Source organism: Crinia signifera, chromosome 6, assembly GCF_055691185.1.
Source record: "Crinia signifera chromosome 6, ASM5569118v1, whole genome shotgun sequence".
Lineage (NCBI taxonomy): Eukaryota > Metazoa > Chordata > Amphibia > Anura > Myobatrachidae > Crinia > Crinia signifera.
The window spans coordinates 126,903,593-126,930,935 of NC_139222.1; the positions used below are offsets into that span (position 1 = coordinate 126,903,593).

General features: G+C 45.4%; 1 protein-coding gene across 2 annotated transcripts in view; it reads right to left on the reverse strand.

The window, feature by feature from the left end:
• Window positions 1-437: 437 nt before the first annotated feature.
• Window positions 438-27,343, reverse strand: part of SNX11 (sorting nexin 11) — a 28,635-nt gene continuing 1,729 nt past the window's right edge. For both annotated transcript variants that reach the window (XM_083147071.1, XM_083147070.1), the window contains exons 3-6: window positions 18,388-18,474; window positions 14,781-14,881; window positions 11,779-11,877; window positions 438-1,690 (exon numbers count right to left, since the gene is read on the reverse strand). In XM_083147071.1, the coding sequence (XP_083003197.1) occupies window positions 1,513-1,690; window positions 11,779-11,877; window positions 14,781-14,881; window positions 18,388-18,474 (465 nt within the window). In that variant the 3' untranslated portion in view covers window positions 438-1,512. The remainder of the gene's footprint in view (window positions 1,691-11,778; window positions 11,878-14,780; window positions 14,882-18,387; window positions 18,475-27,343) is intronic.

Genomic DNA, 27,343 nt, shown 5'->3' on the forward strand with positions numbered 1-27,343 from the left:
GGGGCTGTGCGGACCAGTGAAGCGAGTGCTAGTGCCACAGTTTCTGCACTCACTAATGACAGCGCTGGCCAGGCTGTATAGTATTATATGCTCCATTTGGAGCAGGGTGGGGGAGGGATCGGGGAGAGAGCGGAGCGGTCAGCAGGGCTGAAAGTGTCTCATCTTTCAGCCCGGCTGCCGTACACACACACAGCGATGATGGATAAAAAAACATCCATCATTGCATCCATCATTGCTGGCATGCTGGTAAAACCAGCCGACGATGCGGGAGCGCGCATCACCGCTAGTCAGCCACCGCTGGGTCATACACACTTGCCGACTTTTATCTGAAAAATCGGCATGTGTGTATGGGCCTTAACTCTGTGTACCTGCTTTTTAATTTAATTTGAAACGGCTGAGATACATTGATAAATTATGAATAAAGTTTCAGAGCTGCCTCAGAATACAAATACATTTACTCAAAAAAGTACATTACAGCTTTGTATTTATTGTAACAAATTCTATTGTAACTTGTTCAGTAGTGAATGAGTAGTATTACTATGAATAAAATAATAAACTACAGTCCAGTGGAAGTATACCTAGGGCTTTATTTAGAAACTAGCTGCTTTTGTAGGCAAAAATGTAACCCTTTGAGTGCCTAGGGAATTTGTGAAAATTGCCAAGCCAACATTTTTAATCAGAATGACCTGTATTGTTTACCTTATATAGGAAATATCTTTTTTTTTTTTTACAGATTTTTTTATTTAAATTTATATAACAAAACGTGGGTGATGCTGGCATTCTTAGCTTATATTATGCATATCTCTCACAGAGCCATTGGCACTCATATTTTGCACCTCTGTCACAGAGATGTTTGCACTCAAAAGGTTAATACTGCACTCGCAGTGAGGATAAACCCGCCGGGTCCTACACTGACTGCAAGTTCAGTTTTACATTTTCACCTCCAACCCGCAGGGAACCAGAGCGTAAAAATGCGGTCACTTGGTTAATAAAGCCCCACATGTTCTGACCCAACAGATTAACTGATGTAGTGAGTACATGTGGATTATGGGAAGATATCAGAAGCCTAGATGATAGAGGGAGTATCATACAATACTGTAATAGCAGGTGCAGTATATCCTCAGTACAGATCACCAGCTTGGAGTGATTTATCTCATTATGGCTGCAAGATCTTGTGGATGGTCCAGCTGGATGAATAGAACAATCTTCTTCAGATGTATGGATGAAAGGAGAAGGTAAATGTTCCTCAAACTGCATAAAGGTTCAATAGTCTTCTCATCTACAGAAAAAATACCCACAAAATGGTGCTAGTTTTCTCACCGATTAGAAAACACCAGCAAGGGCACACAGGAATACTGTACCTATTTCTAACGTAAAATTCCTGCTTACGTTTCCCAGGGGAACAATTTAAAGTGCAAAGTGTTCTAGACTGAGATATTGCTTTCCCTTTAACAGTGAGTTAAAAAAAAAAAAAGGACCTCACATTTAACTGAGGTGTCTAGATACCGCTACCTATTCTGTTTCCTCTTGGGTCCAGCCTCGGTTAGACATAGCATAATTCAGGATAGCTTCAGTAGCAGTGTATGACCGCCGTCCCTGGACACAGGCCTCGATCTCAGCCACTGCCAACTGGCTCTGTAGGAAGAGGTGCAGTTGACTGTCCGAAAGCAGGACCATATTCTGTACAGCTCTGCTGACACAAGGACACAAGCAATTAGACATACTCCGCAATCACTTAAATGGTTAGGTTTGCCACAATGTACCAGTAACATTTTCTAATTCCTAATCATGGCATACATGCCATAATCTTAACAATTACAGAAATATTGCATTACTTCTTAAGGAAAGCAATCTTGGGATTCAGGATTGAAAAACATGCTAGCAGCTGCTGTTTAGCATTCTGGAGTGCTCAGCCCCACCCAGAATAAATAAGGAAATTGCGCATTGGGCAATCTGAAGCCAAAATCCTGGGATTGGAGGCTCCAATCCTGAGATTGGAATCCCAGCAACTTTGGACCTAAATCCTAGGACAATCCCTACTACAATGTTCTAGAAATAATAACACAATTGGGCCGATTCAGAGTCAGGCAGACTACTGATGCACACGGCCACTTGACCGGCATTCCAGCATCAGCCACAGTATACGTTATAACAAAATCATGTAAACAAATAAAGGTACTTGTTTCCTAGCACGGCCACACCGATTTATATCGGGGTGATCGAGTCGGAAAAATCGCGTCAGTCGCATCGCATGCGATGCGACCGACGCGATTTTTACATTGAATCAAATGTGAATAGGGCCCCTGGGACCCTATTTTACATTGGATTCAATGTAAAGTAGTCCCCAGACCCCAAATTTTACCCCCTCAACGGCACCCCACGATTGACGCCAACCCGAAGCGTGGCGAGCCCGTGAGGGGCGGCGGTACACGTCCTCCGACCATTTCATACCCCTACTATCCACGTCGCCGTGGAGTTGAGAATATAAAGTGTGGCGAGCGCAGCGAGCCCCACGAGGGGACGCGTATAACTTCACAGGTATACGCGTGCGCTCGCCATGCTTCGGGCTCGGTGGCTCGCCACACTTTATATTCTCAACTCCACGCCGACGTGAATAGTAGGGGTATGAAAAGGTCGGAGGAGGCGCAACGCTGCGCTCGCCACGCTTCGGGTTGGCGTCAATCGTTGGGTGACGCTCACAATGGGGTTGCTTAACTTTTTAACGATGACGGGGCCATATACAATGTGAAATGGGTCATATTGGCCCATTTCCCATTGTTTGCTATGTAAAATGGACTTAATCAAGTCCATCTCATCTTGTGCCATTATAATGGCACAAGACCGACGCGATGCTCCCGATTTCAATGTTAAAAATATTTTAACATTGAAGCCTATGGCAAAATCGCGTCCATCGCATCGCGAGCCATGTTAATGCACGCGACCGACGCGATGGTCCCGATTTTGCCTTTGCCGGCAAAATGGACCTGATTTCAAAAGGAAATCGGGTCCATCGTGTACCTTAACTTTAAGGTACACGATGGACAAGATTGTGGCCGTGCTAGGAAACAAGTACCAAAATAAATACAAATATTAAATGCATAGACGGCGTTGTTCTTTATTGAACCTGTGAGCAAACATATTATGGGGGGTATTCAATCCTAGCCGTTTTGTTTATTGTTGTCGATTTCTTGTGAATTAACGACATAAAAGAGTTAACTTTGGATATCGCATATTCATTGTTCATTTTTTGCGCCTGTCGAGATGACAATGTCTATGTTCTTTTTTCGTTTTGTGTGACTGGCGATGATCTATTTTTACGAATTTTTAAGCAGTATTTCACTGAAGTACTCGTTTTTTAGTGTTGCAGCTATTCAAAGTTCATGTAGTGTAATATTTTTTGCACCTTGCTTTCCCTATATCGTCCCTTTGATACAGACTGGTTTTTTTTTGTCTTTTCCAAGTTTTTGCAGTGCTCACACTTCACATTTTTGCTACGTGTGAGCTAATCTGAGTAAAGTACTTTGCATAGGTTAATGTCCTTTTTTTTTTTTTATGTGAGCTGGCTGCCTGTAAAGTCCATGTTCAAAGTGTGTCTGCGTGATCTATGCAGCTTCTGTAACATAATGGGACTAAGTGAAAACTGGACTCAGCCAATTAACACGTCCGTAGGATTGGACATCAGATATAACCTGCAGTCTGGTGCTTCAAATGTCCGTTTTTTGGGGTGGCTGATATAGGTGATGCCTGTGTCAGCTGTCAATAGGGAGAGGTGGACAGCGGACTACAGTGTCCTTGTGTAGTTTCGATTTGGCTTCATTTTGTAACATGGCCGGACCCTACAGGGAATATATTTAACCCATTCTCCTCTCCCTGGTGACATTTGTCAGATGTAGATAGTGTTATGGGTATAAACCATGCTAGGACAAGATTTCCAAACCGCTGGACCAGATATCAAACTCTGCATTTTGGATTTTCAAGCGTCCGGTCCAGTGGTGTTCTGTCCGGGGGGGAGGGTTTCAGGTAACACCTGTCACCAGGCATAAGTGGAGGGTGGAGAATGAAGGCTCCCTGTATGGGCAGGACATGTAGTGAAAACTTGAACGGTCCGGACCTAACGGGGAGGCTGTTATCTCCCTTTCCTCATGTCCTGGTTGAAAGTTATCACACCAAAATTCTTAAAGTGTATTGGCTCTTTTTTGTTTCCCGCTTATTTTTGTACTCACAAGTGTTGGCCAATTAAAAATGATTGATGTCACTGTTCTAAGCTGTTGGCAGAATAATCGAACTTCATCATTGTGAAAAATCAGGCAAAGGTTGACGCCTTCAAGAAATCCAGACAAATGACACTGACCCATGCGGGAGTGTCGCTTAAATACTTTACGACATGGCACAAAAAGACACAATAGCGACGCCTACATCTCATATCATTGGTATGTAGCAAAAACACTTTGAATAGGCGTGACAAAGATCATGTAAGCATAACTACGACGGCAGTACCAAACAAAAAAATGAAATCACGAAAAGGGGATTGAATACCCCCTAAGTGTGTTTCCACATCATATTAGTAACAACTGACTGTTTTTTTTTTGTTTGTTTTTTAATACAAACCTTTCAACATTTACACCCCATATTTCTTTTAAACCCCTTTCAAATAGAGAGTGTGGTTTTCAATCAGTCCTCGTAAACAATAATAGCAATGTCCAGGTCCAAAAGCAATATTGAGTTTTGCAGCAAGGGTAACACAACAGCTAGTATTCACAGTTCAAACTCAAGGAGCACTCCTCATGATGAGCTTTAGTGTTTTCAGGTTTCTCCACAGTCTGATGATGTTCCAAAGGCAGTGTTTTTTTTTGTCAGCCAATTACATTAACACTAGGGTGTCCCTTAAAAATGAAGGTCCGAAAATCAATGGGACACCATTTTTTTTTTTTTTTTTTTGCTATTCTGAGAGCTCATGCAAAATATGACGTTAAATCAGACATCTCTACCCCGTGCCCCAAGCGGCAGACAGCTTTACGGTTTAGGTGACTTTTCTTAAAACCGCTTCAAACGCTTTTTAAGTGAGTGCACATATTTTTTGTTGCAAAGGTGGGAATTGGAATCTGTGGCAGGATCTCTGAGCAACATGTTACTTGATCGCTAGACTTTGTGTGTATAATGTACACACACACACACACTATGGGGATTATTGTGGTTCACTCGCAAAGGTACAATCACTAATGGGCAAAACCATATGCACTGTAGGTGAAGCAAGTAATCATAAATCAAATTAATAATTGTAAACTTATGGGCCCTATTCATCAGCAATTAATTGTGACAATCCTCCGTTCTGGAGATGATTGTCACAATTAATCTTTAATGTGTGGGCTCCCCCTGTTGGCAATACCAATCAACAATTAATAGGGATCGCCAATCGATTGCTGAATCAGATTTTTAAACATGTTTAAAAATCTGGTTTTATTGGAGTTTCATTTTTGTATGTGTGGGCATTCTAACAGGAAAAATCTGCCTATCACTGAAACAAATCTGTAATGTGTGGGCAAGTCAAATAGATTATAGAAACCATTTATCTGGCCAAAAAAAAAAAAAAAAAAATCACTGGATTACTCACTTTAGGTTTCATTCTTTTTCAGATGTAAACTTTAGGTTTCTAATTATTTCAGGGAATAAGGTATTAAGGGAAGTGTAACTACACACACAAAAATAAAGGAAATAATGGTCATCAAATCATTTTTCTGTTGGAGGTAAATATCACAACGAGAAAATACTTCATGACACATTGGGCAGAGTCTGTCATGTTTGAGCAAGACACCTGTGCCGCGCCATTGCATCATGTGCATCTCCTCATTACTGGGCAATCACTGCAGGAGAGAAATCATAATAGCCTTCACCTCTGACAATGGGCAGTATTCAATATAAAATATCGCCGTGTGCAGCGAATCCTGTTTAGGATTCGCTGCTCACTCGCTGTGTTTCGGAGGGCTGGCTGACACTCGCTCTCCCTGTATTCAATGTCGGAGGGGCGAGTTGCCCCTCGCTGCGAATCTTAACCCCTGCAGCGGACGAGCGTCCACGGCAGGGAGCCGTGGGACAGTGGCAGGCAGGGAGATTGAAGTCTCCCTGCCTGCCCCAGAACTTTTGTGGACCCAGGCTGCCCCCTGCCCCCCCCCAGAGCCAGCAGGGGACCGGGTATAGTCACTGCTCCCGATCCTGCATATGTAATGATCGGGTGCAGTGAATATATGAATATCTAATGAGCGGCTCAGCTCCCGGCCCCCTGCTGGCTGCTCTGTGTAAAAAAAATAAAAAATATTTTTTTTTTAATTAAAATATATATTCAAGTGCTATAAGCACATGAATAAAAATAGCATGCCCTTTCACAGAATAAAATTCCTGATTTTTTGACACCAAAATTAAAACAAAAAACCTTTTATTTAAAAAGTTCACATTCCACTTCTCCATGAAAAGATGGAGAATTGCTACACAGAGAGACACAGCGAAAATCACTCAGAAAGACGGCGAGACGTTCACATTGAATAGGGTTGCTCGCTTTTTGAGAGCAAAAGTCTCCGTCCAACGCGAGAAAAGCACAAATTCGCCATAAAACACGGCAAATTTTTCTCATTGAATACTGCCCAATGCCTCCATGGGCACAAAGCAACTTAAGGTGCAATTTGGCAAAAGATCTGTGCATTCCCGACCGATTGAAACGACAAATCTTTCGCGTTTATGAGCAATATAGATGTCGATGCGCATCCCCGCCGGTCTTTTGTAGAGGTCTATGATCTTTCCTGCATGCAGAAAGATCTTAGACTGGGGGAAGGGGGGGAGGGGGAAGGGCGTGGCTTGGCCAGACATGTGAGAAGATGCACCTGGGGAGAGCTCCGCAGATATCCTGTTTTAAAATCCTGGCCAAGGGAATAAGGTGCCTTCTTCTCTGACTGCCTTCTCTCCGCTATTCCTCCTGTACCTCCCGAGACGTCCGCTGCCATCTGAGGGGTCCTCTCGGGGCTGGTGCGACCTGCTGGACCTGCCGGGCGTTGAGATCGCGGGCACCATCTTGCCTCCTGTGCTCCCGCAGCATGCCTCCTTTCTTCGGCGCGGGCGGTGCTTGGGTACCGGACAGCGGTGGGAACTTAGCCCATCCGACTGGTGGCTGGCGGAGCAACTGCTGCCCGTGACGGAGCGGGCAGCGCCCGCCACTGCTGTTACTGTGGGGACCCGGGCGCCATATTGGGGATGGCGTCGATACTGGATTGCCGTGGGGGCTCTGTCCGGATCCTGGGGTGACTGCTGCTGCCGCTTGAGACCTTGCTGGGGCTGCCAGGGCTGAAGGACCTGCGGTAACAGATAATCCTGCTGGTGAGTTATGGCCTCCAGGCTCCCCTGTACCAATTGGACCTGTTGTTGCGGTACGGCTCAAAGCCTGCGTCCTGCCTCCCGAATTTACCTGGCTGACTCCTCTGCACCCTGAGATACCTGAGGTGGTGCTGCATTAACATCAGCATTGGCACCCCCTGTATGTAATACTGACTTCATAACACTGTGGGTTGGATCTCAAGTGCCTGACGTTATCCACTTTCTTTTGCACCTATTCAACAAGCGCCATTTTGTCGCACGTGTATACCCAGCACCATAAATTACTGGAGGGTGCTGACTATCTCTGGCTCCTGCAGGTCATCTATTTCTACTTCTCTACACAAGCTATCCTTTCCTGTGTGGCACTGCAGGTCTGGGGACGCTATCCTTTATAGATCCGTGGAAAACCTTGGCGGTGTGCTAGCCACCGCCATTTTACTCAGGATTGGGTACCACTTCACTACTTATGATGTCAAGCTATGTGCATCAAATCCTCTGGGCCATAAATGCCTCCTGTCAGAGGCTCCTTGCTCAATTTGAAGCTATCGATGTGCCTCTAAATCCTGATGCTGCGGTCTACAAGTCTTTTTCACCGACTCAACTTACCGTATATACTCGAGTATAAGCCGAGTTTTTCTGCCCAATTTTTTGGGCAGAAAACCTCCTCCTCAGCTTATACTCGAGTCAAGTGGAAAATACACATCTTTAGCAGCGGCGGAGCCGGCAGAACACTAGCTCCGGGCGCAGACATATCACAAAGCGCCGGAGCTGTGCACTGCTGCCGCCGGCTCCCCTGCCTTATCCGCCCGCTCTCCCAGCTCACCCGCCGGCTTCCCTACCTTGCCCGCCCGTTCTCCCGCCGGCGCCGCGCTGCAGCAGGACAGAGCAGGGGCCGGACACACGCAGGAGTGTCAGAGGTTGACACTTCCTGCCTGGTGCTCTGCTCCGTCCTGCGTCTTAAAGTATTAAAGTACCGGTACTGTGAATAAAAGGTACCAACATGAAATGTTAAATTCTGGTGTGTGTGTGTGTGTGTGTGGGGGGGGGGGGGGAGTGAGGGGGGTCTGGGTATGTGCTGTAATAAATTACCTTTATGCTGTTTTTTTACACACTATGTGTACTGTGCATGTCTGTGTGTGTGTATGTAATGTATACTGTGCATGTTTGTGCGTGTATGTATACTGTGCATGTCTGTGTGTGTATGTATACTGTGCATGTGTGTGTATGTATACTGTGCATGTTCAAAAACCTACTGATGCCTCAATTAATGTAGTTTTATTGGTATCTATTTTAATTTTGTAATTTACCAGTAACCGCTGTGTTTCCCACCCCCGGCTTATACTCGAGTCAATAAGTTTTCCCAGATTTTTGGGGCAAAATTAGGGGCCTCGGCTTATATTCGGGTCGGCTTATACTTGAGTATATACGGTATGCATCCTCCTGCTCAGGAAGAGGAGTCATCCCATCCCCTTTGATACCATCCCAACTCCTGCTGTTGAGGACTGCTTCAAATTCCGTAAGCCTCCATTTTTCCTATTGATGGGAATTTCTAGATCCTGGAACTTGATCTCTCAATATCGTGGTTGTTTTCCCATTACCTATCGAAAGTCTGGAGATGGGGTAGTTGTGATCCACCTCAGAAACCCTTCTCTGCTGCTGATAGAAAAGACTAAATTCGGGAATTTGATGTTTAAATGTTTGATGTTTAAATATTCTAAATGTTTTTTGGTTTCTCCTCGAAAACCTGGGGATACGGACATAATTGTGTTTTTTCAGCTGATCGAGAATTGGCCGGATTAATGTTTTTTTTTTCCAAAATATTTTTATTGAGCCTCGCAAAATAAAAGTAATGATGCAACACATCCGACAACGGATGATGACATTCAAGTAACATCGAAGAGGATCAAGAACCATTTTTGGCTGGATTAATGTTATATATGCCATTATAGTTTATGATGCCTATTCAGATTTTTCCTGGTGTTATTTTCATTTCTGTTGTATTCTCTACTGCATTTAATCTTTATATTGTATTATTGTGGATATATCCTGGATATATGGGTGTAACGTCCACTGTACTATTGCCCTACTTTTAACGTTACAGTTTATTTGGAATGTAACTTGACATATGTGACGGAGGGACTGCTAATTATTTGGTTCTACAGTGGGGGAGGGCCTGGTCGGACTGGCTTTTTATTGTACAGTTATTCCTATGCTAGTTATTAAAATATCCTATTATTGGTGGGAGGGACAGGTTCCCCACAGATGATTATACTTTATAACTATTACCGAGCCGTTGCCCCATTTAATCCATCCGCTTATTATCCGTCCATTGTATGGGGGTGGGGGGGGGGGGGGGGGTGTTTAGATAGATAATGTAGTGTAGGGGGTGGGAGAAAGGGGTGAATTAGGTATTTAGGTTAGTTTAGCTAATATAGCTGAAAGCTACTAATTTATCTCCTCTTAGTGATGGTTAGTATAGTTAGTTGGGGGGCGGGGGGGGGGGGGGGGGGCTCCAGGTATACCTAGGTTGGGGTTAGGTCATACAGGGTGGGGGGGGTTTTGGGGAGTTTTGCTTTGGGTAGTATAGGTGGTATATTTTAGATAGTGGGTTAATTTAGTTTGGACAGTGGTGTTTTTGCCTGATGACTGTTTAGTACTATAATCTGATGGTGCTCAATAACTATCCGAGAGATATGCTGGTTCACATGTACCTCCTTTCCATTGCTGGTCACGAAGACCCGGATGGCGCCTCCGGGTATTGGTGTCCCTATCCATGCTCTGGTATGACTATGTGTATGACTATATATGAATACTCCTATGGTTCTCCTTTATGTATATGCTTACAGATACGCCATATTTGCTATAAGCACCATATGTAGCACCACTGTCTGTAATGTGTTGTTTGTTTTTTCGGCAAAACCAATAAAAATTACTTTATTAAAAAAAGAAAGATCATAGACCAATCTTTAGCAATGTGTACAAATGGTTTCATGTGTATGCACGATTTGGTAAAGCTGATTGACTGGCTCACACTGACCTCCACCATCGTTAATGTGTAATTGTTTGCTCAATCGGTCATCATTTGACATAAAATTGTTTGTGCAGGAAGTCAGAGGAAATAGTTAAAGACATTGAATCATTTGCCAAATGGCTCTGTATGACCTTTACACCATCAGAGCCAGATGTCGGTAACCTTTGGGACCAAGCTCAAAAAAGCTTCCCTTTTTGGAGTTTGGTACATAAGGTTCACACTCAGTACCCAATTCACAATAATGTGGACGGCAACTGGCTCAGTGCGCAGTTTGCTTTGTGGTCTCACACGCGACCAATTCTGATGATTGTGATGTGGAGTTTGTACGTTCTTTCCATGTTTTTGTGTTTCTTCTTAGTTCTTCCCACAGTCCAAAAATATACTCAAGCAAGGACTGGGTGGGGAAGTAATATTTATGCAGTTTATTAAATGAGTGTTGTTGCATTATGTACTTATTATTATTATTGCTTGCCTGAGCTGGTACAAAGTTCAGTGACGTCACTGTCTCCTCCTCTGAATCCTCCTGAGCTCCGTGTGTCTGTGGCATTTGCTGCGTTAGTGAATGCCGCTGCTGCAGGGTGAGGTCTGTGCTCTGATTGTAGTTCAGTAGAAATTTTCAAAAGCCACAATTTGCCACTGGACTTTCTGGACAGCGATCCAAGCAAGTGTGAAGAGACTGCGGCCTTCAAACAAGCTTCAGTCTTTTTTCAAAACTTCTTGGCTGTGAACGACGCAACAGAGCGAGGTGTTGCCCTGATTCAGGAGTACCTCAGTTAGGTAAACAAGAAAATGGACTTCCAATACCTAGTTTTGGTTGCCCAATACACGGGACATATGATTTTAACATTATTTTGCCATATCGTGGCTTCAACATATTTGCTTTCAATTGTAATATTTTATGGTTGTAGTCTGACTATGTATTTCAACCCTTGTCCTTTATGTTAGAAGATACATTTTGGGATGGCTAATACCCCGAATGCATCAAACTTCAGACCATATCTATTTTTTCAAAGGGAATTAAAAAAAAAAAAAAAAAACAGGAAAATTGCCTAAATTCTCAAGAAGTTTAAAGCGTCTTGGGGCACGGTTTAGAGTTGTCCGATTAACTTCATATGTTGCATAGGCTCTCAGAATAGCTGAAGGAAAACCATTAGAGGGTGTACCTTCACATTTTAAAATTTACCCCAAACAAGGGGCACCCTAAGTAACACTCAACATAATCAATTGTATTTGCATTATAGTGCAAATTGTCAGCCTTAAAAAAGGGAAATTAATACTAATACAAATAGCACTTACAAAAGGCAATGCTCTATTTACAGGCATACACATTTTAAAAAAAAAAGTACCATAGGAATGTAATTTACTTTAAAAGGAACAAAAAAACTCACTGTTCCAAGAACTGCTGGAGTCCTTGTCGCCTGCGCGCAATAAAGTCATCACTGCACCCAATGTGAAAGGGAAGTTTTCCTGGGAGGACAGGGACAGGTCTGAGGAATAGAGAAAAATGAGTTCACAATTACATGACACAGATAACAGTTATAATTGCACCTACATTTTAGTCATTTACCCCAATGGGGCTGCTACATATTTCCTATTACACACAATCATTTTTTCATAACCAATTAACCTACTATGTGTCTTTGGAGTGTGGGGAAAAAGTGGAGGACACAGAGGAAACCCACGCAAGCATGGGGAGAACATATAAGCCCCACAAAGAAGTTAATTGCATTTATCTCAAATGTGTTCCTGACGATTAGGTGGGTGTGGGTGACCAGAAAGCCAGTGTGCCTTCCCCATGGCAGACTGCAGCGCTCTGGCCTGTAGAGTAGGAGCCCATGCTGGTTTAGTGATTAACCTATTAGCACCCAGACTCCTTCAGCTCTACCTATATCCAATGTTCCACATGGATGAAGGAGAAAAGAGAACTTCCTGTGGTAGTACCTACCATCCCAAGAGGTCCACCCCTTTTTCTGCTTGAACTTCCTGATCCGAGACACCATGTAGATAAAAACGAACACTTAACACTAAAGCTGGATACACACTAATAGAAATATAGCCATTACATTGAACTTGCAATATATCTGTAGTGCGTAGGCAGGTGTGCATTCCAGATATATCAGGTTGTCCCTGCAGCACTGCGGATGCAGATTCATCTTGCAGATATAGTGATATGTCTGGCTGAGTGTATGGGTGACCCACAATTTCTGATGCCCATCCAGCTGTGAAGTCAGAAAGTATAAATCGATCAGCCAATTCTTAAGGGTGTATTTTTATTTAATTGGCCACTAAGTCTGCATGTCTGTGTATCCATCAGCATAGTGTGTGTGCCCAGCCTTAAGCTGTATACGCAGTATTTGATAAAGGGAGGCATCAATATCGTTAACAATTTCCCTTGAACTCCCCAGAGATTTAACGATATAGTGCATACACACTGAACACATTCAAACAATGGTTTCTTTACCCCTGACTATCTTGTTTTAGGAAATCTTTATTATTCGTACGCACTGAACGATTTGCAGTCATATACGACTTTAGGCAAAATTTGACTGCATGAGGAGACGGGGTTGGAAACGACCCATGGGATAGCATATTATTATCAATCTTACACACTGATCAAATTGCATGATAATAACTCAGATGATCATTAGGTCAACATGGTCAAAGTGTCAACACAAGCAAAGGAGTTTTTGTTTTTTTGGGTGTATGTCAACGTAGATCGACATGGACACCATGTAAAGACCCTGCAGCGCTCACCATGCTTCTGGCATGGTGTCCATCACTGCACTCAGCACCCAATTTATTCACCCTCCACACCCACTGGCATGGTAAAGTATGGTAAAAATAAAAAAAAACACGCATGTCGACCTTTTCCATGTGTTGACCTATTGCCTTTCGACAACAGTAGTTGACCTAATTCCTGTCGATCCAATGACCTATTGCATGGGTCTTCAACCTGTGGCCCTCCAGATGTTGTGAAACTACATGTTCCAACATGCATTGCCACATTTTTTCCTATAAGAGCATGCCAAAACTGTCAGGGCATGCTGGGACATGTAGTTCCACAACATCTGGAGGGCCACAGGTTGAAGACCTGTGACCTATTGCCTTTCGACAACAGTAGTTGACCTAATTCCTGTCGATCCAATGACTGCATATCGAGAGGAAGTGTAAAAGAAAATACACAAGGGGAAGGAGGAGTCTCACTGTGCCGGGTCAGTGTGCTGTAGAGTGTAGTTCAGGCCTAGGTTGACTGTATCCTCTACACATCGATTTGAATGCTATGCGAACTGGTGGTAGTCTGAGGGCAGATGGTGACACCCAGTCAAGACCTGGACCTTTCCTGGGTTTGAACAGCTCCTCCACCTCTTGTAGGGTGACCTGTAGTACCTGTGGTTGGCAGTCGGTGTTCAGGGCAGCATAGGGGGGATTGTTTTGTTCACAGGGGATTTCTTTCTCAAATCTACAACTGAAGTGGTTCAGCTCTTCTGCAAGGCCCTGGTGCATTGTGGAGGGCTTAGATGTTTTCTTGTATTATTATTCCTTTCCATGCAGATGTGGGATCGTTGGTTTAAAGATCGTTTGTCAGCTTATCCAAGAACAGGTTTTTTGCTAGCCTTATTCCTTTAGTCAGAGTGTTCCTGGCTCGGTTGCATTGTGCTCCATCACCGCTGCGGTCGGCCTGCTCTTTGGCCCAACAAAGTTGTCTCTGCTGAGACTTGTTTGTATTTCAGCGGTTTGTATGGGTTGGGATCATTTGGTCGACAGTCATTAGGTCGACACCATTAGGTCGTCATGGTTATAGGCCAAAAGTTCATTAGTTCGAAAGGTCGTTAGTTCGACAATGTCTATGTCAACAGGTCGACATGGGGTTTTTCACTGTTTTTTTTACCTGAATGTCAACACAGTCGACATGGGCACAGTTAAAAGTGCACCGCTGCGCTCGCAATGCATCGGGCACGGTGCCTCACTACGCTCGGCATACTATTTTATTCTCCCACCACTCCCTAGTGGATGGTAGGGCATGAAATACAGCCTGTCGGCACATCTCGGCTCAAAACAGTGAAAAACCCCATGTCGACCTTTTGACTGTCGACCTAGACCCTGTCAAACTAATGACCTTTCGACCTTGACCCCTGTCGACCTTTTCCCATGTCGACCTAATGACTGTGGACCATCATGCTGTAGACCAAATGACCGCATCCCGTTTGTACATACTGGCTGTGGTGATCCAAATAGCCACTATATATAGAAAAAATTAAAATTGAAGTGAAAATCCCTTTTTTGCAATGTGAAAATAAACCCCTGAATTATTTTAGACAGACCAATAACCATACAACACTCTGAGGCGTCCTTTTTTCTCAAGTGCTAACAGTACAAGAAAACAACTCACACTAAACCAGCAAATTTCTGGAGCTGCTTTCTCAGCCAAACAAACTCCCGGTATCGTCTCCTCACACAGGATGTCTTGGCAGTGAACGCCTTGCTATTAGTCTGGAGGAAAAAACAAAAAAACAGAAAATTGGCATAAGTAAAAGTTTTAAGTTGCTGTGGAGTCACAAATGGTTCCTTTGTCAATCAACCAATTAGAGAGATGTGAGAACCCCCGGATGTTCATGACTTCCCTCAGGATTTGCCCTCCTCATTTTCAAATACAGTTACTGCAGTGCAGTGACAGAAGTTACAATACACAATCCTAAAATGCATATGCTGTGGCACATTATGGGGGAAATTTACTAAAGTTTTTGAAAATAAAGATGTTGCCCATAGCAACCAATCAGATTATGTTGATCTTTTTCTAGAATGCAATTGAGAAATGATTGCCATGCGCAACATCACCTCTTTCATTTTAATAAGCTTCAGTAAATTTTCCTGTAAGTATCCACACTAAGGAAAACTCAAGAACACTGAGCTTAAAAAAAATATATACTGCTGCCCATCGCCCGCCTTTCACCGTGGATGCAGAGCACCTCTTCGGCCCGGCGTGGTGCATCGCATCTGAAGTACACAGACCCTGGTCACTCCCATCCCCATGAGACCTGCCTTCTTGCCGCTACCGGTGAGATGTCACCCGACACCGCCTCCTGCACGCAAGTCCCGTTATCACGGGACCCGTTGCTTCCAACACACTTGTCCCGGGATCAGAAGACCCGCGGTCTCCCGCACACTTGTCCCGGTACCAGGGGATCTGGCCATCGCCGCCTCCCATACACAGGTCCCGCACACTTAATTAGCTATCAGGCCGGTGTCCACAGCGCTGAGGACAGCTTCAGGCTTCGCCCCTGGCCCTCAGGTGTCCTGGAAGGGGGATCTCTTTAATGAGGCGTCCCCATTCCCCCAGGGACCCCGACTAGTTGCGGGGAGTGATGCTGCAGCCCCTGAGACCACTATTAACGTGTCCCCGGGCTGTGTCATTACAACCTTGGCTAGTGGAGTCCAGTGCTGGTTGTAAAAATATGGGGGACCCTTATAGCTTTTATCCCCCCGTATTTTTGTAACCAGGACCGGTCCTGGAGCCCGATGCTGGTTGTTTTAAATATAGGGGAAGCCTATACTATTTCTCTCCTGTATTTTTAGAACCAGCACTGGATAAAAGAGCCTGGGGCTGGTTATGTTCAGGGGGGAAACCCTAAAAAATGATTTAACAATTTAATCTGCCCATACACAGATGTGTTTGACATTCAATACGATCTAATGAGCAGTCCCGTATGCATCAGAGTAGGCGGTCAGAAGTGCTGCATGTCCGACACCCATCGGGGTCCCCCTCCCGACAGTGGGGGAAATTGATCATATGCAAAATGTCACATGCAGAAGGACCGCAAGCAATGTATTGCATGCATTCTTGTCGACCGGGAAGCTTGAGGGGGATCGGATGCCCATACACTGCTCTGAGAAGTTGGAGCAGTGTATGGCCACCTTAACCCTTTACTGACATTTTTACGGTGGCCCCTGCTTCTTATATCCCCCCCATAAGAAACCCAGCCTACCATATTTAAATATTGTGTCAGACACATCTGATGTACCAAGTGTGCATCACATGAATCTGATGCGATTTGTCTGCATCAGATAGCTCTGACCAGATGTGAATAGAGTGAAAATTTAGCGCAGGGTCGGATCAGATTCCTGGGAGAGTTCAAGGGAAATCTGAAGAAATTAGTAGCTTCAGATATGTCTGCGTAATGGATGGGGGGTGGGGGCTTTAGAATATATATATATATATATATATATATATATATATATATATATATATACATATATATATATATCAGATAGAATAGAATAAAATCAACTTTATTGGCCACTAGGAATTTTTTGTGGATTACAGTGCGGCATGAAGCAGGGATGAAGGGGGGGGGGGGGCGGAGGGAGAGAGTCATTACATTAAAACATTACATGCACGGAACCACATACCTGCCGAGCTGCACAGCGCCTAGGCAGCCATCAGCTGCGCCACTGGTCATTGCAGCAGCCAGGTAGGTGACAATATAAGCAGGGACAGTACAGTTATCACACAGGGTACACATACCTGCCGAGCAGCACAGCGCACAGATACTATCTATTATCTTCTAAAAGGTGTTAAATACATCATTAGATTCTGATTGGCTGCCCACAGCAACATCCCATGTGAAATAGAACGCCCACCGTAGTAAAATTCCCACATAGTGTGCAGTTCGTAGGAACAGCATCTCTTATTAAACTATTATAAGTGTCTCCATAGGATGCACAGTATAAGGATGCAACATCTACTTGGTTATATCAAACCTAAGCAATATTGTCTTGAACAATCCCAGAGGAGTGTCCTATTTATGATACAATATTTCTGCAATTATCATGGGATATTTCTGCAATTATCATGGGATCACTGGCTTAGTTTTTCCCCGGAGCATTACTAGGATAGCCTCTACGATGTGATCACCTCTCAGGTACAGATTCGGAGGCTTAGGGTAGCAGCACAATACAGGAAAAACTTGTTCCAATCCCAGAATCCACTGTGTTCTACCAGAATGACCTCTTCAGGAGAAGTGACATCTACTCTGGTGAAACAATGGGATGTTAAAGAATCAGTGGCTCTGTAGATCACACACTTCATTTCTTTACAGTAGGCTTCCTGTCTCATAACATGGACAGTGACTGGCAACAGGCATTCTATGCAGAAATGCACAGTGTGGACAGGGCCAGCAGAACATGGATCAGCATTACATCTTAAAAGTAACTTTTAAACAGGTACAGTATGAGCTTTAGATACCAATAATGGAGTACAGAGATATGTCCTTTTTAGCAGTGTTTGATGAGAAGAGGTTAACACAGAAAAATTAATTTTTCCTTTATGGTGGGAGTCCCAAAATACAAGTTTTGGGGTTTAATGTTACATTAAAGATTAACAAGACTAACATTTAGGGGGGTATTCAATCTAACAATCCGGTGCCTTTTTTGCTCAGCTCGACAGCCGGAATGCAATGTTCTGACTGTCGAAAAGCGGCTGTGTTGGCAAAACCAGCCACGGATTGTCGAAAAACAGCTGTGAATTCGACAATCCGTGGCTGTTTCAAACAAAGCAGATCCAACTTGTATTGAAGTCGGATCTGTTTTGTCGGAATCTGCCTTCAATACTGACGGCAATGGCAGCATTGTATAAGCGGCGGCTGCGATTTCCCCTGGATTAACGGCCAAGATTGTTTCCTGTTCACTGCCCCACTACCATTCTAACGTCACCGGTTACTACTGGTTGAGGACATCATTTCTACTGATAACAAACAGGTTCTTCCCCTTCACCAAAAAAAAAACCTAATCTAAGTGGACCCTTATATAGTGTATTACTTTAGAAAGCGGTTACTGCACCTAAATAAAAAAAAGATTCTTCTCTTCATCAATATCTAAAGTTATTATTACTATCTCTCAGCAATGATTTTGACTTCCATACAGTAGACCCGACTACGATAGTAATTTTCTGGATGTGCATGATTTGCTATGGATTCTAATACTATACAAGTGGGACTTACATGAAGAAATATTTTATAGTCCACATAGGATGTCCACGATCCCTCATTCTGCAACCTTGGATCTTGCACACGTATAGTGACAAACTCCTGCAAAATAACATGAAGTTACAAACCCTTCAGTTACAGGATGCGGTCATTTGGTCTACAGCATTATGGTCGACAGTCATTAGGTCGACATGGTTCTAGGTCAAAAGGTCAATAGTTCGACATTGTCTAGGTCGACAGTCAAAAGGCCGACATGGGGTTTTTCACTGTTTTTTGAGCCAACATGTGCCGACAGGTGGTATTTCATGCCCTACATCCACTAGGGCTTGGTGGGAGAATAAAATAGTGATGCTCGGTACTGTGCCCGACGCATCGCGAGTGCAGCTATGCACTTCAACTGTGTCCATGTCGACTGTGTTGACATTCAGGTAAAAAAAACTGTGAAAAACCCCATGTAAACCTTGTCACTGTCGACCTAGACAATGTCGAACTAACGACCTTTCGACCTAGAACCATGTCGACCTTATTCCATGTAGACCTAGACCTGTGTCCACCATAATGCTGTAGACCAAATGATCCCAACCCCACAGTTACATCACTGATAAAACATTTCCATTAGAAAGCACTGAAACCCTATTTATGGAATAAAATCCTAAGGAAAAGCATTTTAATAGACTTTTATGAAACTTCAGCCATTCCATTACAGCTTTTCAGACCCTCTACTTTAAATGGGGTAATGAAATGTACAACAAGGGGGGCGATTCAAATGTTTCCCACTGATTGGGCAAATAAATTATTCATCTGTTCAGGTGCCCATTAACCCCAGGAGACACATTTCTGCCCACAGCCTCCTAAAATGGTGAGTAGAAATAGGCAAAGTATCCCGTTTGGACAAACAACCTAAACTTTTTGCATCCTGGGAAGTACTTTAGTTGGGTTTAGCCGCTTTACACGTTGGAAGAAACAACTGTGGGAAAAAAATGAACACATGGCTCCAGGAACAAACATTTGCGTATCACTCTGTCTAAATAGTTGGGCAATGTGTGCCCCAAAACATCTAAATCGTCTGAACAGTTAAGCTGAGTACACATATATACAATTGTCGGGCCGTTCTTTCGTTCTGGGTCGGACAGCCGTTCAATTGTATATGTGTGTACGCTTTCCCGTATGAGCGATAAACGGCAAAAAACTGTCTTGACCGTCCATACTCGGTCGGTCGACGGTTCTTTGCTGTTTAATTTTCATCCGACAGGACGGCCTCATATCGGTACAAAAGTGCAGTGTGTACGCACGTTCGACCGATATGCTGCCGTCCTTGCGACTATACTGCCAAAGCTGGAACACCCATGTGGGCGTTCCAGCTTTGACTAAAAAAAAAAAAAAAAACGGCGTGGGGTTCCCCCCACAGCCGTAACAGCACCAGGCTGAAAGAGCCGGGGCTGGTATTAAAAAATCAGGAAACCCGACAAATAGGGCTTCACTGATTTTTTAAAACCAGCCCCAGGCTCCAGGTCCGGTTCCCAAAATACGGGGGACAAAATGACCAGGGGTCCCCCGTATTTTAAGAACCAGCCCCAGGCCAAACCAGCCAGCAGGGTAATGCCACAGCCGGGGGACACTTATTATATAAGGTCCCACGGCCAAAACATTCAGCCCTCTGACCGGTCAGCCTGGCCAGGGGTCCTGGGGGAGTGGGGACCCCCCCCAATAAAGGGGTCCCCCCTCCAGGACTTACCTGACCAGGCTGAAGCCTGGTACTGTCCCCGGTGGCCCTGTGCGGTGGCCACCGGGCTGATCATTGTGTAAAAAAAAAAATAGAATAAAAACTATTGTTTTTTCCTGTGGAACTATGAGTCCCAGCAAGCCTCCCCCGCATGCTGGGACTTGGAGAACCACAAGTCCCAGCATGCGGGGCATTAAAGGGCCCGCTGGCACTTGTAGTTCCACAGAAAAAAAAATAGTTAAATAAATACACACTGACACTTTAGAAAAAAGGGATTTTTGTAAGAACTTACCGTTCGAATCCCTTTCTCTGATATGGTCCTGGTGACACAGCTCAACACTGGGATGTAGGAGGGTCCGAAGGAGCCAGGCACCTATCCTAAAGCTTTAGAGGGTAGGCTCCTCCCCTACTGCATCCCTGGACTCTTCAGTTCAATCTTTCAAAGCCACTGGAATACATTAACTCAGTACAAACGCCTGCACATATTATATGCACATTTTATAACAGAAAACTGTTAACTTTTAACCATTTTAACATGAACATCATGAAACTTCTGGCATACTTACTGAGCGTAAGGGAGGGATCGCTGTGTCACCAGGACCATATCAGAGAAAGGGATTCGAACGGTAAGTTCTTACAAAAATCCCTTTTTCTCTTTCAATGGTCCTGGTGACACAGCTCAACACTGGGACGTTCCAGAGCCGGTCCTTTGGGAGGGTACGCTCAGGTCTGCAGCTCTCAGCACTGCTCGCCCGAATGATGCGTCCTCCGACGCGAACTCATGGAATCTATAGAATTTGGCAAATGTGTGAACAGATGACCAAGTGGCAGCTCTGCAAACCTGCTCAGCTGTGGCCCCATGTCGAACCGCCCAAGAGGTGGCAACTGACCTGGTGGTATGCGCATTTATTTTGGCCGGTACTGGCCTACCCACTTTGGTGTATGCAAAGGCTATCACAGACCGCAACCACCTAGCAATAGTCTGCTTAGATGCAGGCCAACCAATTTTGTGTACGTCATACAATACCAACAATGTGTCAGTCTTCCTGACACTCTTCACTCTGTCCACATATATGCGTAAGGCACGCACAACATCCAAAGTTCTCAACTTGTCCCTTTTCTTAGAACCCTCTGGGGGTTGAAACACAGGTAGAACTATCTCCTGATTTAAATGGAAGGTAGATACCACCTTCGGTAAAAACTGAGGCACTGTTCTTAAAACAGCCCTGTCATCATGAAAAATTAAGAAGGGAGATTTACATGACAAAGCTCCCAATTCTGAAACTCTTTTAGCAGATGCTACTGCTAACAAAAACACTAGCTTCCACGTGAGAAACTTAAAGTCAGCCGACCTTAAAGGTTCAAAAGGTGCCTTTTGAAGGCATTCCAAAACCAGTGATAGATCCCAAGGTGCTACTGGTTGCTTGTATGGAGGTTTCAACCTGGATACTCCTTTTCAATAGCCAGGCCGTCAAAATCAATCGATCTGAATCCAGGTGATTGAATGGGCCTTGTCTTAGAAGGTCTGGTCTCAGAGGTAGACGCCATGAGTCCACAGACAACCTCTGAAGCCTCGAGTACCAGGATCTCCTTGGCCAATCTGGGGCCACTAAGATCACTGGAACCTTCTGCCGCTGTATTTTCTTCAGAAGTCTCGGTAACATTGGTACTGGTGGGAATGCATAAAGGAGATCTCCCTGCCAGTGAATAGTCATGGCATCCACTGCCTCCGCTAGTGGATCCCTTGTTCTGGCATAGAACCTGGGCACTTGACGGTTGATCCTGGATGCCATCAGGTCCACATCCAGAGTTCCCCACATCGAAGTGATTTGGTGAAACACCTGAGGGTGTAAGCTCCATTCCCCTTCCTTGAGCTCCTCCCTGCTCAGGAAGTCGGCTTCTATATTCTCTATTCCTGGGATGAATATAGCCGATACAGCTGGAACATTCTGTTCCGCCCATAGGAAGATTCTGGATACCTCCCACATGGCCAATCTGCTGCGTGTACCTCCCTGGTGATTCAGATACGCCACAGCTGTGGCATTGTCGGTCTGAATCCTCAAAGGGAGGTTCTGTAACCTGTCTCCCGCCAAGGAAATGACTTTCCAGACAGCTCTCAGCTCCAAGATGTTGATTGGTAACGCTGATTCCTCTGCCGTCCACAGGCCCTGAAGCCTGAGATCCAGGACTATTGCCCCCCAGCCCCTGAGACTGGCGTCGGTAGTTACTATCAACCAGTCCCAGGTCTGTAATGACCGACCCCACTGAAGGGAATCTACTTCTGTCCACCATTTCAAGGATTCTCGGGTGTCCGAAGACAGCACTATCATCTCGGATTTCATGGTCAAAGTGTTTCCTGACCAAGCTGACAAAATGTTCCATTGGAACCTCCGAGAGTGGAACCTGGCAAATTGAAGCGTCTCGAATGACGCCACCATCTTCCCCAGGAGCTTGAGGCACCTCCATACTGAAATGCTCTGAGCCCTGAGAATCTCCTGGACTAGGGTGACCAGATCCCTGGCCTTTACCTCCGGGAGGAATACCCGATGAAGATGGGTGTCCAGTATGACTCCCAAGAATTGGAGCCTTTGTGACGGTACCAACTGAGATTTTTGCAAATTTAAAATCCAGCCGTGAGCCTGCAAAAAACTGATGGCCTCTGCCAAGTGACTCTGCAGCATGGCTGCTGACTCTGCTTTGAACAGGAGATCGTCCAAATAGGGTATTACTGTGATTCCCCTGAGCCTCAGCACCGCCGCCATTACTGACATTATCTTTGTGAATACCCTTGGCGCGGTTGCTAGCCCAAAGGGTAACGCCCGGAATTGTAAATGCAGGTCTCCTATGGCAAACCTCAACAAGGTCTGATGCTCCGGGTGTATAGGAACGTGCAAATATGCGTCCTGGACATCCATGGACGCCAAAAATTCTCCCTGGTCCAGACTCAGGAGTACTGACCGTAGGGACTCCATTTTGAAATGGTCTACCCATAAATGAACATTTAGGGATTTCAAATTTAGTATTGGTCTGAAAGACCCGTCTGGTTTGGGCACCAGGAACAGCGTGGAGTAAAAGCCTTTCTTCCACTCTGCCCTGGGGACTGGTGTAACCACCCCTTTTTCCAAAAGGGAGTGAGCTGCTCTCACAAGAGCTGTACGCAGCCGTGCCTCCTTTGGTAAGGATGTGGGGATGAACCTCTTCGGAGGCGGCCCTCTGCAAGGGATTTTGTAACCCTGTGTTATAATATCTAACACCCAGGCATCCTGGCCTAGAGAAGCCCAAGCGTCCCTGAAGAGTGTGAGACGCCCCCCCACTTTTGTCACTGTCGGGCGAAGCCCCTGACAGTCATGCAGAGGGTTTATCCTCTCCTTTTGTGGCAGGCTTCTTGTGAAAAGAGCCAAATTTTGACTTTTGTGTCTTGCCTCTAGAGGACTGAAACCTTCCCCTGAAAGACTGTCCTCGAAAGGACGCACCACCTCTAGGGGAGGGCCAAAAGGACGGCTTAAAAGCAGAAAATCTGGACGTCTGCTTTGCTGAGGAGGCCGGCAGGAATGTACTTTTGCCGCCCGTGGCCTGTTTTATAATCTCCTCTAATTCGGTACCAAAGAGTACCTTTCCTTTGAAGGCTAATGTTTCCAGAGCCTTCTTGGACTCATTGTCTGCTTCCCAGGCTTTAAGCCAAAGCACTCTCCTGGCATTAATGGAGACTGTGGACACTCTGGTTGCCATTTTAATAGCTTCCTCCTCTGCTTCCACTGCATATTCTGCCGCTGCCTTAATCTTTTCTGCAAGCAGTAATGCTCCAGGGTCAGCCTGCAGCATGGTGCATAAGTCACCAGCCCACTCTATCATGGCCTTAGAGACCCAGGCTGAAGCAATAAGGGGCCGTATGGTAAACCCCACCCCTTCAAAGATAGCTTTGAGGTTTCCCTCCAGCTTTTTATCCACAGAATCTTTAAAAGCTGCACCGCCCTGTACTGGTAATACAGTAGCCTTGGACAAACGTGCCACTGAAGCGTCCACAACTGGGACCTTTTCCCAGAGCTCCGCATGAGACTCTGGCATGGGGTACAGACTAAGGAATCGCTTAGGCATCTGAAGCCTCTTATCAGGAGTTTTCCAAGCCCCTTCTAACAATTCCTGTAACCCCTCATCTGAAGGAAAAGTAATAGCCTCCTTCCGCTGTCGCTTAAAAACACCTTTAACAGGAGTCTTATCCTCCACAGACAGCTTTAAAGCCTGCTTCACAGCTACAATGAGATCCTCTATACCAGCAGCAGAGTTCTCTTCCAAATCATCACCCTGATCCCAGGGGATGTCAGTATATTCTCCTTCCTCTTCATCTACCACAGTAGTTAAAGCATAAGACCTTCTAGGGGTCCCTGCCACATCATCCATTTTGTCCAGCATTTCACTGAACCTGTTGATCCCTTTAGCAGTATCCTGCATCACCTGAATCAGCGCAGGATCTGCCTGGGTAAGAGGCAAGGAGCCAGACGACTGCTGAGATGATGGCATAGGTCTCTGTGATTCTACCAGCCCATCACTCTGCCTGTCCAAAAGCTGCACCAAAGCGTTTACTGACCTGCCTAGGGCCCTGGCCCACGCAGGTTCCATCTGCTCTGCCCTATGGAGTTCACTGCCCATGGGTCTCACATCAGCGCAAGTAATACATAAGCCCCCTTGGCCATCTGCTCAGGGACAAACTTTTGTGTGCAAACATTGCACGCGCTCAGTGCACTAAGGGCTCCCTCCCCCAAAACCACAGCCTGATGCTCAGACATGATGCAAGTGATAAATGTATATCTATCAGTATACACAGTGCAAACAATGTACAAGTGTTTATACAGAGGCAATGCACCCAGTCACTTATCTGTCTGTTGGTTTCAACTGCGGGGAAGCGATGCCCAGGAAATCCAAGTCACTCTGCCAGGATCAGTAAGCCAGCTCAGCTCCGCTGCAAGCGTTCTGAAAGGCGCCAAAGTCAGAGTGAAGGAAGAGACCACAGGTCCCTGCTGCTGCGGGGTCCGTGACCTTTTGGCGCCAACCACCCCCAGCCAGCCGCTCCTTAGGTAGGATTTCCTAGTTCCAGTGTCTCCCCCTCAACTGGGGATCACTTGGAACATGCCTGTCACAACGCTGCTGTCCTCTCATCTAGGAGCTCAGCGTGTAAGCTCCGCATAAAATGGCCGCCGCCATCACGGAGCGCCTGTCCCCCATGATCCCCACCTAAATGTGGAGCCGGTTTCAGGGTACTCCGGAGCCCAGGCAGCCTCTTAGAAAAGGCTATAAGCGCTGCACAGGGAGACCAGACAGTGTCTCCCCTGTGCACAGTGAGCTGACAGGACGCGCTTCTGTCAGCTCCTGCTGCGCTAGCAGTGTGAGGATTCACTATGAGAATCCTCACACTGTGCCTACCTAGCTAGGGTGAAAGTTAATAAAACAATAAAAATCCCCTAACTACTCTAATTCTTCGGCTGCTCCTGCAGCCCTTTAGAATAGCACCCACTCCAGTGGGCACCTAACACGAACTGAAGAGTCCAGGGATGCAGTAGGGGAGGAGCCTACCCTCTAAAGCTTTAGGATAGGTGCCTGGCTCCTTCGGACCCTCCTACATCCCAGTGTTGAGCTGTGTCACCAGGACCATTGAAAGAGAAAATAAAAGTTTAATACATACATTACACAAACACACTGGCTTGGTTCCGGGGCTGGTCCGAGGCTCCAGGGCTGAAGAGTCTGGGGTCCTGGATCCGTAGTAATCCAAAGGGGTACGTGGGGAAGCAAATCCTACTCACCTGTCCTCTGGCGTCCACCCCGGCATCTTCACTTCAAGACGCGCTGCTCCCGGCTGCTGGTACCCGCTCTGCTCCGCTGTATACTAGAGACGCAGAGATCCTTCTTCCTCGGCGTCTCTGCTCAAAATGATTTCTGGCCAATCAGGAGCCGAGAACACAGCTTGAAAAAGGAGACGTTTTGTATCTCCGAAACGCGTTGCAGCTCCCCATTTGGATACAGACTGCCAATCCCTGCACTTTACACTTTGCACTTTTGGACACCAGGACACTTTATGGACGCACCAGCACTTTATTAAGGACTCCTCCATAGAAAGCCATCTGCGGTGGTGCCGCAGAACTTCAAATAGAAGTATAGCCCCCCGCAATCTCCATCTATGGTGAGATAAAAGCCTACTTATTGGTGCAGAAATCCCCAGTCCATTTATTGCTTGGTGAAGAATTTTTAATTTGCTATATATGTATGTCTATTGAATTGTTTATGACCAACAAATGTCAATATCTGTCATGTCACAAGGCATCGAGGACAGCACCAGGCTTCAGCCTGGTCAGGTAAGTCCTGGAGGGGGGGGGACCCCTTAATTGGGGGGGTCCCCACTCCCCCAGGACCCCTGACCAGGCTGACCAGTCAGAGGGCGGAATGCTTTGGCCGGGGGGACTTGTATAAAAAGTCTCCCCCCGGCTGTGGCATTACCCTGCTGGAGGACCCCAAACCGATTTTTTTTTTAATAGGTAAAAGGGTGACAGCTATAATTATGCCCTAACCCAGCCCATTATGATAATTTTGGTCACATGTGAAGTGTCAATAGCCCAAATCGAGACAGTGTGTACGGTGGTACAATCTTTTTCTTGCGACTGTTTGGACGGGAGTACATCAGACGTCGCAAGTAAAATTGTACAGGTGTGTACGCGCGTACAGGCCGAACGGCTGCCAGAAATAGGGATTGTATAGATGTGTACCCAGCTTTACTCTTTCTTTGCACAAAATAAAATGATTTACACAAAACAGACTCCTAGATAATATTGTTGTGACCTGAACAGTAACATAATTAAACAGTGCTTAGGGCACACAAGCTTAATGTAAGGACTCTGAGGGTGCTTGTAGAAAATGGTCTGTGAGAAAATCTACCATGCAAGTGGCCTCAAGGTATAGAAGAAACAGTTTAGACAGGAAAAATAATGGCCATCAGCACAGACTTTATGATTTTAAGTATTCAAAATGCTTAGACCTTAGATCAGGCATGTCCACACTATGGCCCTCCAGCTGTTGTGAAACTACAAGTCCCATCATGCCTTGCCACAGTTTTGCTATTAGGGAATGCTAACACTATGGCAAGGCATGCTGGGATGTGTAGTTTCACAACAGCTGGAGTGCCACAGTTTGGACATGGCTGCCTTAGATAAACTTGGAACATTTGGATGCCTTGAGAACCTCCAAGTGTGCCCACAGGTGAGT